This window comes from Sphaerodactylus townsendi, linkage group LG03 (assembly GCF_021028975.2).
Source record: "Sphaerodactylus townsendi isolate TG3544 linkage group LG03, MPM_Stown_v2.3, whole genome shotgun sequence".
Taxonomy (NCBI): Eukaryota; Metazoa; Chordata; class Lepidosauria; order Squamata; family Sphaerodactylidae; genus Sphaerodactylus; species Sphaerodactylus townsendi.
This window is the reverse complement of record NC_059427.1, coordinates 9,575,220-9,588,805: the sequence shown is the minus strand read 5'-3', so window position 1 is coordinate 9,588,805 and position 13,586 is coordinate 9,575,220. Positions and strand designations below refer to the sequence as shown.

The window sequence follows — 13,586 nt, the reverse complement described above, 5'->3', positions numbered from 1 at the left end:
CAGGACACATCACCAATCAGATGATGATCCCTGCTGGAGCATCCTTACATGAGTGCCTCATCTGTGGGAAACGCTTCCAGAAAAAGAATTACCTTGCAAAACACCAGAGGATTCATGTGAGACCTAAACTATACCAGTGCTCGGAGTGCGGGGAAGGCTTCAATTGGAGAGAAGGATTTATAAGACACAGGGGGATGCACACTGGCGAGAAGCTGCATGAATGCAGCCAGTGTGGAAAATGTTTCAGCCAGAGGGAGAGCCTGATCAGGCACAAGAAAATCCATACAGGGAAGAAGCCGTACGAATGCCATGAGTGTGGGAAGAACTTCTGTCGGAGGGATTCGCTGGTTCGACATCAGAAGATCCATACAGGGGAGAAGCCATATGAATGCCTTGAGTGTGGGAAAAGTTTTAATCAGCGAGAAGTACTGATCCGGCATCAGAGAATCCACACTGGGGAAAAGCCATTTGAGTGCCAGCAGTGTAGGGAGAGCTTCACTCGAAGAGCCATACTGAACAGACATGAACAAGTCCATCTGGAAGAGAGTGACTTTTTAATACTCTGAGAGCAAACCCTTCTGACTACTTCCTGCTCCTTGTTGGGGGAAAAGACATTGCCCTTTGTTTATTATTGGTGTGTTTTGCTGAAAAAGTTTTTCCTTCCTTTCCTCCCTCTTTCCCTCCTTCCCTCTTTCCCTCCTTCCCTCCTCCCCTCCCTCCTTCCTTCCCCCAGATTGCCCAGTGAGCCTCAATGGCAGACTAGTTGGATCCGAGTTAAAGACTAGGTGAGATACCTTTTCCTGGGTTGGGAGGAGCCAGCGGCCAAATGATTGGTATGGAGGGAAAGTTAAGGGGGTCTTGAATACAGTCTATAACCTTCACCTCCCTGCCTCTCTCTTTGGACAGCCAGTGGTGAACATAAGAAGAACATAAGAACAAGCCAGCTGGATCAGACCAGAGTCCATCTAGTCCAGCATTCCACTCCTTGCAGTGGCCCACCAGGTGCCTTTGGGAGCTCACATGCAGGATGTGAAAGCAATGGCCTTCTGCTGCTGGTGGAAAGTGCTTTCCAGTTGCAGCTGATTTATGGTAACCTGTAGGGTTTTCAAGGCAGAGACACACAAAGGTAGCTTACCATTGCCTGCCTCTACATAGCGACCCTGGATTTCTTTGGTGATCTTCTAATCAGGTGCTAACCAGAGCTGATCCTGATTAGCTTCTGAGATCTGAAACTATCAGCCTAGCCGGGGCACTCCAGGTCACTGGAGCAGCAATTTGCCTAATTTGAGCACTCCTCTTTGTAGACTAGCCCTGCATGGCAGTTACCAGTTCGTAAATCCTGTTGAGTTCAGTGGGACCTCAGCTGCAGTGCTGCAGGTGAAGGATTTTACCTGCAGGTAGTCCTATGTTGGCTGCATCCCTAACTCCACCATGTCTTATTTTGTAATTTACTAATATGAAGGTGATTTAAATTCATTGTTTTCATTTAATTTTCCCCACTTAAAGCGGGAAGTTTTTTCATTTTTTCCTGTGTTGCTTTGAATTAGTTTGGGGAGCGGAAACCATAGTATGCTTGCAAGTGCCATCAAGTTGCAATTGACTTACGGCAATCCCTTCAAAAGATTCTCAAGGCAAATGAGAAGCAGAGGGTGGTTTGCCACTGCCTTCCTTGCAAACCCTTCCTTGGCAGACTCCCTTCCAAGTACAAAATCTGGTTAGAGCTTCTCAGATCCGATGAGACTGCCTTCCTTCCTGAGGTGGTGGTGGTGGGGAGCCATGCCTGCATTTAGAAGTACATAAATCTCCTTTCTCTTCCCAAATACCCTTTGTGCGAGCAGTAAGACTCAGACAGGAAATTTCTGCAAATGTTTGAGCTCATGAAACCAATAAAGATTGAAACATTTGTGCATGCATGAAGGAAGGTGCTTTGAATTTACTGCCAGAATCCCGTTTAGTACCTCTGGCACATAACGCATCTCGCTCCTAATAGTATGTGGAAAAATAGAAAAGAGACCGCACTCTGAATCTGCAAGTCCTGTGTTCAAATCCTGCACGTGCCATTCACCCAGAAGTGGCTTTAGGCGAGCGATTCTCGTTCAGTCTTTTTCTCCTGGGTTGTAAGGATTACAGCAAGAGTGTAGGGAAGCGCTTTGAAGCATCCAGTCAAGTACTGTAATAAATGCAAAGGTTTTTTTGTTAGGCCCCTTCCGCACACGCAAAATAATGCGTTTTCAAACCACTTTCACAACTGTTTGCAAGTGGATTTTGCTATTCCGCACAGCTTCAAAGAGCACTGAAAGCAGTTTGAAAGTGCATTATTCTGCATGTGCGGAATGAGCCCTAGTGATGAAGTGGTTTCTTCACTTGCCACCCAGTCTGATGCTTGTTTACATTATGGTTGAATTCTAGTATATGAAAAGATTCTTAATCCCAAATTGTGATGCCATTACTTTGAAACAAACTACACTTGGGTCTCAGTGACAGTGGTGGAAAGTGCAGTCAAGTCCACTGTCTGCTTCTGCTTGGGCTGAGAGAGTTCTAAGAACTGGGGCTGGCCCAAGGTCCCCCACAGACTTCACGGGAAGGAACAGGGAATCGAACCTGTTTCCCCAGATTGGAGTCCACTGCACTTAACCACTACTCCATGCTGGCTCCTGACTTCTCCTCCCCATAAGAGTGGCTAATAAACTAAAGAGTGACTAATAAACTATGTGCACAAGATTCCCTCTTCTTATATGCACATGCAGACTCCTTGGGGCAGGGATTTTTCTTTTTTGCTCAGGAAGTTGTTAGGCACTGTGGGGCCTGATGGGGCCTGTGCAGCAATGCATTTTATTTGGATGTTCGGGCTCAGTAAAACCTCCACGTTGACTTGTAAAAGCTTTTCCTTTCTCCTAGCTCAAGACAGGCAGGAAAGGAGAAGTCAGTGGATCCAAAGCATCACCCAAGTATCCACATTCAAAGCTTTGGAAAAGATAATGGCCTTCCTGGATGGAGAAAATGAAATGGCTTGCTCAGATCATATCTGGGGATCAGAGACCGGGAAGGGTGACAGAGACCAAGGGGTGCAACAGGCTATATGTACAACAGGCAACCCCCTATGTTTCAGGAGAGGATTTTTTGAGCCACAAGTGAGTGGTGAACAGAGATAATAAAATCCTGCTGGGTCAGAGGGAGAAGGTACTTTCTGTGAGGTCCACTTTGGGGGAGAAGCTCCCATTCCTGAGCTCCAGTGGGTGGCTGCCCATCAAAAAAACAGCAATTGAGGCGCCAAAAGGCTTGGGGCCTGGATACCTGAAGGACCATCTCTTCCCCACACCGCCTAGTTCACCTGCCGAAATCATCTTCTCTATTTCTGTTGTGTGCTCAGCCTCTCCAAAGCTTTCTTAGTGGTGGCATCCCTGTGGAGTGCTTTCCCTCTTGAGGTTTACCTGTTTTCAACTTCGTGGTCCTGTAGGTGCTGAGCCAAAACAAAACGTTCCTCTTGATCTAAGCTTCAACTGCAGGATTCTCTCTTTTCAAACTGGTTTTACAGTTGGGAGGTTGTCTTAAATGCTATTTTATGCTGCAGCATGTTGCTTGTTTGGCTGGTTTTCAAACTGGTAGTTTTGATGCTTGATTTTATTATATGGTTTCTTCCTTGGGAATGGCCAAAGCAGATTCCCTGGAGTGGAAGTGTATACTATTTCTAAATCAATACTTCTACATTCTCACGAGAACTAGGTCCAGTGGTATTTGGGATATACCAGATCAGGGAGCTTAGGAATGTAATGCTGAGAGGCAGGGTCAGCAACATACACCAGGTGTAAGGAATTCCATAGAAGCAGAAATAAAAGGCTCTTTGGTGAAAAAAGACCGTTTATTCAGACATCTTAGAAAGCTCAAGTACACGCAGTGGCAGGAATGACACTTCCCGCCAGAAGCACAGGTTATAACTCTATCCATCCCATCCCCCTCCCGGCTTCCCATGGGAACGGAGACTTCATCTCCCGCGCAGAGATAAAGTCTCCGCAGTTGAAGCTGGCCCATCGCCCGGGCTGTGGAATGCACTCAAGGTTACTTTACCGTCAACACCATTGAAACCTTTACACTCTGCCTCCCTTAAAGAAGACCCCTCCCCCCAGGTTTACGTGGAAAGGCGCGGTGGAAAGCAGAAATAAGGGTGGGGGCGTCAATATTTTCGGAATAAACCCATTGATTATACCCAGAGGAATATCCCACCCAAGAGACTAAATATTGCAAGCGTTTGCGATTAAAGCGAGAGTCCAGGATGGCGTCAATTTCGTAGTGCTTGTGGCCATCAATAATAGTCGGTGGGGGTCTCTCCGGCGGGTCGTGCCAGGCATCGGAGGCGGGAGTCCCCTTGAGCCAACTGGAATGGAAGACAGGCTGAATGTTACTAAGAGAGTTAGGCAAATCAATCGGGCAGTGACATCATGAATCACGTTAGTAATCTGAAAAGGTCCCGCGAATCTTTTGCCAAAGTTTGGAAAATTTATGCACATCTCTGAGATTTTTTGGTAGACAAATACACCCAAGCGCCCTGCAGAGGAAATCCGGCGGTGCTTATCCGCTTGCAGCTTTTGGGAGTCCTTAATACCTGTTGTAAAGGCGGTCTGGACGATTTCCACCCCTCGACTGAGGATGAAATCCATTGTTGAAACTCTGGAGGATCAAAGCTGTCGCGGGTAGTTCGCGTGCAATGGCGGGAAGGAAGCGACCAGACACAATTTCAAAGGGGTTTTCTTTGTACTGCTATGAACACGCATTGTTATAGGCGTACTCATAAGCGGAATGAGCTTGCGCCAATTGTCTTGGTGGTAGTTGGTGTAACAAGTAAATACTGCTCTAGAGGTTCTGTTGCGTTCTCTCCGACTCACCGTCACTTTGAAGGCGTGGTAGAGGCTGACGCGAAGGCGACTAACAACCCAAAAGCGCCTTCCAGAACTTTGAAATGAATTAGGGGCCGCGGTAGGAGACCACCTTATGCGGAATGTAGGCGGTAAACATGCTGAATGAACAGCCGTGCCAACTTAGGAGCGGAGGGATGGAAGCACATGGAATAAAATAGGCTTGTTTAGAAAATAAGTCCACCACCACCCACAACACCGTGTTGCCATGACTTTCGGGCAAATCTGTAATAAAATCCATGGAGATGACTTGCCAAGGCAGGGAGTCCACCGGGAGAGGGCTCAACAGCCCATGGGGCTTTCGAATAGTTTTGGCTTCTGCACAAACCGAGCAACCTTTAACATACGCCTCAATGTCCTTGCGCATTGCGCGCCACAGAACTGGCCGGGCCAAATGTAGAGTTTTCAAGAAAGCCAAAATGTCCAGCGGCCGGGCATGGTGGCAGGCTTCAAGAACCTGCTTGCGGAGGGAGGGAGGCAGTACCAACCTCCCCTCAGCCAAACCCCATTCTCCCAAGCGCAATTGGGAGTCACTTTCCTCCGCTGGAGGCTCTTGCAGCCCCGCCTCCTCGAGTTCCCGTAGGAAAGGGAGACGAGGCTAGGAATGGGCGGTGAAGGAGGAGTGGATGTTTGAGATCGGGTGACAGCCAGCCCCAACTGGGAGGGGAGAACAGTCGTGGAATGTCCCGTAAGGCAGCTCCACCTCGGGCAGTAGCGAAGCACGTCAGCCAGTTTATTGGTTTTCCGGAAAAAATGGACTGTAAAAGAGAAGCGAGAAAAGAAATCGGCCGCGGAGTTGTTTTGCGGACATCTTGAGGGTGGAAAGAAGCGGCCAGGTTTTTTGTGATCCGACCAAACCTGAAAGGGGTGTTTAGCCCCTCCAGCCAATGGCGCCAAGTGGAGAGTGCTACTTTGATGGCCGCGGTCTCTTTATCCCCTACAGTCCAGTTGAGTTCAGCACCAGAGAATTTCTTCAATAAATAAGCACCACGGAACCAGCCTACCATCTTTATTTTTTTCTGCAACAGGGCTGCCCCAAGTGCTTTGTCGAGGCATCTCGTGAACCACAAGCGGGAGATCTGGGTCAGGGTGCTTTAGGATAGGTTCGGTGGTAAAAGCAGACTTTAAGAGTTGAAAGGCTGTTTGACACTCTTCAGACCAGGAAAGGGGCCCGGGCTTGGCGGACAGTGGATCTTTACCCTTAGTGCGTAAGAGGTCTGTGAGAGGGAGAGTCAGTTCAGCGGGTGGGGTATAAAGTCCGCGATAGAAATTAGCAAAACCAAGAAAGATTGGAGTTCTTTGCGGTTGGTGGGGGCAGGCCATTGGAGGACGGCGTCAATTTTAGCAGGATCCATTTTTCAAGCCCTGGTGAGATCCGGTAACCCAAATAGTCAATGGAGGTCTGGTGAAAACAGCATTTGGAGAGTTTGGCAAAGAGAGAGTTGTCGAGCAAAGCGTTTCAATACCTCGAACCAATGTTTCATGCTCTTCTATGGTTTGTGAATAAATTAAAAGCGTCATCTAAGTATACCACAACTCCCTTGTACAATAAATCATGGAGAACTTAGTTGATAAAGGGCCATAAAAGCCCCGGGGGCCCCGCTTAACGAATGGCATTATCAAGTATTCAAACTGTCCAAACTTTGTGTTAAACGCATGATCCAAGTGTTCATAGCCTTCAGCAATTCTGACCCTGTAGTAAAGCTTCTCTCCAAGTCCAATTTAGTAAAATATCATGCGCCCCTTGCCCAGTGCATCCTAAAAGGTCCTTGATCAAAGGCAAAGGATATTTATTGGACAGGAGGAGACTGCATTGAGACCTCGATAATCTGTTTACGCAAAATTAAGTAAAGACCCATCTTTCTTTTTTACAAACAAAAGCTCCTTGGGAAGCAGCGATGTGTGTGTTTAGTAGCCATACGCCCATTATGAACCACGCTGAGCGAGGTTCTTGTCTCAGAAAGAGCCGCGAAGTTCCTTCTCCTCATTTGTTAAGGACTCATCACGGTAGATTCTACCTTTGCTGGGCGAAGTTAAGCCCCTGGTTGTATAACAATTTTGCAGTCAGTGTCTCCTATGGGGTGGCAACTGGTCGCATTCTTGCTCCTGAAAACTCTGGCTAGATCTTGAAATGCGCCCGGTGGGATGTCCAATAGAATCCGGGGGAGCAATGGCTGAGTAAGAAGCCAGGGAGGGTGTGTCAGGAGAAGTTGGGTTTTCCCCAATTCATGTGTTCACCGCGGGGAGGGTCCGAAAGTGAATTCTAAAGATCGTTCTTTTCCAAAATGAACTTTTGGTTCATGTAACAATAACCATGGCATGCCCAAAACTATGGAGTGTTTGGCCACTTTGGCGTAAAAATAAAACTAATTTTTTCTCCCCAATGGTGCGGCATAGCGAGGAGGAGAACGGTTGTGTTTTGAAACTGGGCGGTCCTTCGTTCGAGGGCTGCCGTCCATTTGGGTGAATGGTATGGAAGAAGCTTAGCCAGGGAATTTAGTAGTCCCAGACCTAGCTCCTCTCTGCCACCTAGGGGTGGCGCATTATTAAGCAATGGGAGCAGCCCAGAATCCCACAAGGGCGAGGCTATAATCGCGGGTATGTTTAGCGGGGTTGGCCAGAAGCGGCAACTGGACAGTAATGGAGTGCTCGCTGCCTTCACTCACAGCGTCAGGAGTCCGGACCCATATCCATGGGGAGGCTGAAGAAAGGCAAACAGCTGCTTCCCTCCTCCTCGTAGGTGCGCCGATGACCGCCTTAGAGGGAGAACCCGATCGAGCGTGACCCGACTTCGCGTGGTGGCTTGGCAGGCGAGAGATGCTTGGCGTGGCTGGAAGCGGTTAGTTTTGTTTCTTCGGACAGTTGGCGGCTAGATGACCTGGTCCTCCATGAGTACAGGACACAATCCCGGTCGGCGACGGCATCAGAGAATTGGACTTCGGTGGGGAAGCGGCGTACCAGGCTTGTCTTGGAAAGAGCGCGGTAGTGGCAGGCTTGATGGGCGGCCTCCGGCGCAGCGTCGGTATTCCAGCGAGAGCGCCACTTGGGATCCCAACTGGATCAATCAGCAATAGTCGCGAGGAACCCGAATTAAGAAAACACCGTCTCCACGCAGCTTGCCGTCCAACAGCATCCGAAGTATTAGCATTTCTAATCGCGTTCAGGCCACTCAAGGGAGGGAGAGTCGAGCAGCAGCGCCCGCTACCTGAAATTCCGCGGGCAAATTCTGCAAGCGATCGGTTTTACCCTGCTGGAATAGTTTTGATGGTGCCAGATAGCTTCATTTTATGGCGCCCGGATGCTTAGGCGGCTCTTAAGGCTTGGAGGAATCTGCGGGCACCCGTCGCGAGAGTCTTCATCTTGCAAATCCAAAAGGGTCACAAACCAGTCGGCTGCTGCCCCATCCAGGACTGAAAGCCGATGTCCCGTATTTTTTTAGCTCAGAACCCGGTACTAAATCATGTAAGTGCGTAGTCACTCCATGTGGGCATCGAGGTTGCAAAATGGAGAGTAGAGAAGTTTGGAAGCGGTCCCATCAAAAGCGAGGGCAGCGTATCGAGGGGCCTATAGTAACCCCTTTCCCGCACGGCTCTTAAAGCCCGGCAGAAGCGGTGATTTGCCGCTAGGGGTTGAACAGGATTGGAAGCGGGCAGCGGTGATTTGCACAGGGGGGGGGCGGAATCGCGGCGGTATCGAAATGCGGTGCGGCTGAAGCGTTTTAGCAGGTGGCAGGACCCAGCAATGTTGCTCCTCTGGCGCCCGAAGCAGTATTAGTAACAGCATAGACTCCAACTTGGGGCTTCCTGGTCTGCTGCCTCCTCAGTTCCCCTCTCCAATGCAGCCAGCTCTCTCTCCTTAGCCGGGGTCTCAATGCATCACTGGTGCGCATGCAGAGCTGCTTTTTTTCTGCGTTCAATTTAGCCCAGTTAGGATCCCGTTTAATAGCTGCAGTAAAAGCTCACTTTGCGATCGCCATGAGGCCTGAAGCGGACTTCAGCGTTGCAGCTGTAAATCCAGTCTGGAGTGTTCCAGGACCTTATCATCATGGACTGACAGATTCTCATATTGCCGTTGGGCGCATCTTTAGCGCAGGTCCAACTTCGAGTTGGACTTCTTTCGCGTTGTTGTTCCCGGTCCCTCTGCAGGTTTTAGCTCTTGCTGTAACTGTGCCCGTTCCTCACTCCCATAGCTGGCGTTCGCGGGTCCCGTATGCTTCTTGGGCATCTTACGCCGGTGCAGCCCACTTCACTCATCCCAGTTCTCTCTTTCGATGGGAGAGGATGAACAGAATCGGCTTCTGGATGCAGACTTTCTTAGGACTCTTCGTGATCTGGAAGCGAGACATCGAGAACACCGTAGCCACCGGTGGCTCCCGGGCACCTCAGGTGCTGTCGCTTCAGCACAGCCGAGGATCCAGGGGGTCCGATTGGAAGAGCGATGCACGGATACCCCTCCCAGGATCCCAGGTTTAATCCCAGTGTCGCTTCGGCCCGAGGGCCCCAGTGATAACTGTGCCACGGTGGTTCTTTGGGAACATCACCAAAATCACGAGTCCAGGAATGGATTCAATGGACTCCTGGAGTTTGCCGCGCCATGAAGGTGGTCAGGCCCGTCTCCTCCATGACCAGGTTGCATCTGAGGTTTTGTAATCCACCGACAGCGGGTAGAGATCCCACGATCCACAGGCGCTCCGATCCATAGACAGCGCCCCAAGCTGACTCATGTAAAGTCCCCATGAGTGATGCGTCGTCCGTCCACTCGTTCAAGTAAAGGAAGACTTCGTTGATGCTGATACGAGGGCGGGAAAAGGAAGTCACCAGCGAGACCACGTTCACCCGCCGGCTCCTCCAGATCCAGAAGGGAAAGGTCGGAACCCTCTTTGAGGCTACCGCGCACCTTCCGCAGCAACATTCAACCTCTCCATGCGCGAGACACCAGAGGTCCACTGCACTATAGGAATATTGATGAATTAGGATTCCTGCCACAATGTAAGGAATTCCATAGAAGCAGAAATAAAAGGCTCTTTGGTGAAAAAAAGACCGTTTATTCAGACATCTTAGAAAGCTCAAGTACACGCAGTGGCAGGAATGACACTTCCCGCCAGAAGCACAGGTTATAACTCTATCCATCCCATCCCCCTCCCGGCTTCCCATGGGAACGGAGACTTCATCTCCCGCGCAGAGATAAAGTCTCCGCAGTTGAAGCTGGCCCATCGCCCGGGCTGTGGAATGCACTCAAGGTTACTTTACCATCAACACCATTGAAACCTTTACACCAGGAAGTCTCCAATATTTTCCTCCTGTTAATCTGTGCCTTGCCAAAATCCTGGAAACAGACCACCTCCTCAACATTTATTCAGTAGTTCCCAAACTGTTTTGGACTGCTGCCCCTTTGGCTCCCAGACCACAATCATAGTGTTCCTTCCACACACATGAACACACGCTTCTTTCTTGGTATTAGGTCTACTGCAAATTCAAAACAACTTTTAACACTGTAAACACACTTATGTGTTTCACAAATAAAACCAATTTATTGGGCTATTTCAGCAATATGAAAGGGTATCTTTGCATTTAATTTGTCACGCCTTCACAGTTTCAATGGGATGGATGTGTTTGGTGCAGGGATATCAGGTTCTCAACATCCGGCTGCAAAGCATTAAGTCTTAAGATCCCCACATTCAGCAATTCTGAGTCTTGTTTCTGTGCTTGGAAAGAACTGAGTGACTAACCAGTCTCCAGCAGAGACCCCTCCCTGTGCCCCCCCCCCAAAAACAGGGCAAACTGGCAACACAGCAGATGAAGGTTGACCTCTTCTCCCTTTGCCCCCACTGCTTGGAAACCACTATGTCTGCTTTCAACGTTTTTTAAAAAGTTATGAACCACAGAAAGACTAAAGGGCAAAGCTGTGTGTTGATAGTGTAGCTGCCCTAATGCAAAGTGTAGATAACATTGAGGTAGAGGATGGATCGGAACCTGGAGATACACTTCTTTAGGTCCAGAGGTCAAGAAATCTCGAGCTTAGATGGCCTGTAAGATGGTACGCAGCGACTCCATCCAGAACTTCTTATAGGTCACCCACAAGTTCCGTCTCTTCAGATTCAGGATCACCCTCTACTCCCTCGAATATTTGGCCTTCATAAAGAGTGGAGAGTAAATCCATTGGTCTTCCTGTTCTACAGGGACTGATTCAATTGCACCTATATCTATGAGGTGTTGGATTGCCCCCTGTAGAATTTCTGCCTTTGCTTTGTCTTTGGGTCCTTTCGCAGAGCCCAATCAACATGGATTAAAGGTGGGGTAAAACCTGGGTTGAGGAAACTTTGCATGGATCCCATTCCTAATGCCCCAGGTTTTCCCCCCAACCCGAGTTTTTCAAGAATCGTGATTTTCGCAATTCTTTTGCTTTAACGTGCCTCGCAGCCATGGCTGAGCAAATGGCTGCGAGGCACATTATATGGGTGCGATTCTCTAGTTGGATCGGTCCCTGGCTCACATCTGCAGACCCACACAGGGATAAAGGCAGTGGTGGGATCCAAAAATTTTAATAACAGGTTCCGATGGTGGTGGGATTCAAACAGTGGCGCCGCCGCTGCACACACGCACCTCCAGTCCCTATTGGGCAGGGAGGTTGCTTTAGTAGCCCCTTCTCGGCACTCAGAAAAAATTAGTAACCACTTCTAGAGAAGTGGTGAGAACTGGTTGGATCCCACCTCTGGATAAAGGGCTGAATCATGGCCTGGGGGTTGGTTGTGCCTGCCTGTGAAGCTGCACATTTGGGGGAGGTAAGAACCACAACAAAAGACATGCCGCCTTGTGAAGGGACGCAGCCTGTTCACATGGTTGGCTTTCCCCAGGCCGGGGCAGGGACGGGTTCATGTAACCCGCCTTTCACCTGTGTTTATTGACCTGTGTGGAAAGGGTCTTGGTGTGAGAAACCTTGCCTTTATAGTATCTGTCCTTATATAACGAAGAACTAGAAGAGAACACTGCTGGCAAGGTTTTTAAAAACATTATTTTGTTTGATACCACAGCTACCAGTTCTTTAGCTGGTTGTTGGCCTTTCATTACAATTCAAGCCTCACCCAGAGGCCTAGGAAGTTGTATCGGCATAATATTCATGTGGATCCCAGCAGGGCTGCCTTCTAAATCTAACAGATGTTGATTTTGTCAATTTGAAGTAATTTCAAGTGCTGCCCTAGCGTTTTCGGAATGGCGACCAGGGTGCCGATTACTACCGGGATGGCCTCAGATGGATATTATTTAAAGATCGTTTGTTTCTGCCAGCACCTAGTCCAGGGCTGTGCTCCCAAATAACAGCTTGCCTGCAAACTTCTCTTCAGACAGGTTGGCCTTAGTGGTGTTGTCCACTTTCCAGGCCTTGAACCAGAGATTCCTCCGAACCAGAACTGTTGCGGCCTGAGACCCTGTGCAGAATTGCATCGTGATATGAGAGGCATCTGCAATAAACTGCAATGTGCGCTGTATCTTTAGTAAGAAGCATTTTAGAGCCGCTGGATCTTTCTCTGGTTCCTTTGCAAAATTTATCTGCCCAGATGATAAAAGCCTCTAGCAAAGCTAGATAGAGTGCCGAGCTCTAATAGCCAGAGATGCCACTTCAAGTGCCTTTTTGAAGGCAATTTCATTTTTCCTATTGAAAAAGTCTTTTAAGGCATTTTCGACATCCTTGGGGTCAGAATGACTCCTGAATGAAGTGCAGTAACTGGTTCATCAATTAATTCTTCCACTGCCTCATCTGTGAGAGAATAATAGCACTGGGTAATAGCACCCAGGGGATTACTGGTCCCTGGTGCAGGCCATTCTCCCTTTATAACTTTTAGGAAACAGCTTGGAAAGAGGCATCCTTTAATTATGGATTAGCTGGGTTTTTGAAGGTCCCAGTCATAACACTTTATGTCAGCAGGTGGCGCAGAAAAGTCAGGATTGCTGGGCTGCAAGTTTAAAATGGCAATGACTGTAATTTAGCAGTTCCCGAAGTGTTCCTTTGAAAAAAGCCTGGCAGATTTGTCCTGGGGCCTCCTTTTCCCCAGACCACTCACCTGCTTCCTTATCTGAAATGTCTGGATCAGATCTGCTTTTTTCTGGTTCCATATTGCTCTAAATGATGAACCTCCAATTTTGCCAAATCCTAAACAACCACAAGCCCTGGCAATTGCAAGGTTTAATGTATTACCACCAGCCTTTCCAACTGGAAGATAGAAGAAAATTGAACATACTAAAAGATTAGGTCCCTGTGATAATGGCAGTGTGGAAATGCTTAAACATTCCTTATTCGAATGTCCCAGACTTGAAAAGACTAAAGAATAAGGACATGATTTTGGCGAACTGTTTCCAATTGCCGGAGTACTACAGAATACCTCACCTACTGAATAATAATGATTTGCTATTCTGTGAGACTTGCAAATTTTCTTTTAGAAATAATGAAAGGATAACAGCCTTTTAAAAAAATGTATTAACACCATATATTTCTGTAGCTTTTGTATGCTGTGGAGCTTGTTTCTTTTTTACCGTTAAATGCCAATAAGAACATAAGAACAAGCCAGCTGGATCAGAGCAGAGTCCATCTAGTCCAGCTCTCTGCTATTCACAGTGGCCCACCAGGTGCCTTTGGGATCTCACATGGCCTTCTGCGGCTGTTGCTCCTGAGCACCTGGTCTGT

At 48.4% G+C, this 13,586-nt stretch overlaps 1 protein-coding gene across 1 annotated transcript; it reads left to right on the top strand.

Annotated features, from left to right (window-relative positions):
* The first annotated feature begins 6 nt into the window (after positions 1-6).
* Positions 7-881, top strand: LOC125428855 (zinc finger protein 397-like). The gene has a single exon (XM_048489558.1). The coding sequence runs from the start codon at positions 21-23 to the stop codon at positions 564-566; it is 546 nt and encodes a 181-aa protein (XP_048345515.1). The 5' UTR covers positions 7-20; the 3' UTR covers positions 567-881.
* The last annotated feature ends 12,705 nt before the right edge of the window (positions 882-13,586 follow it).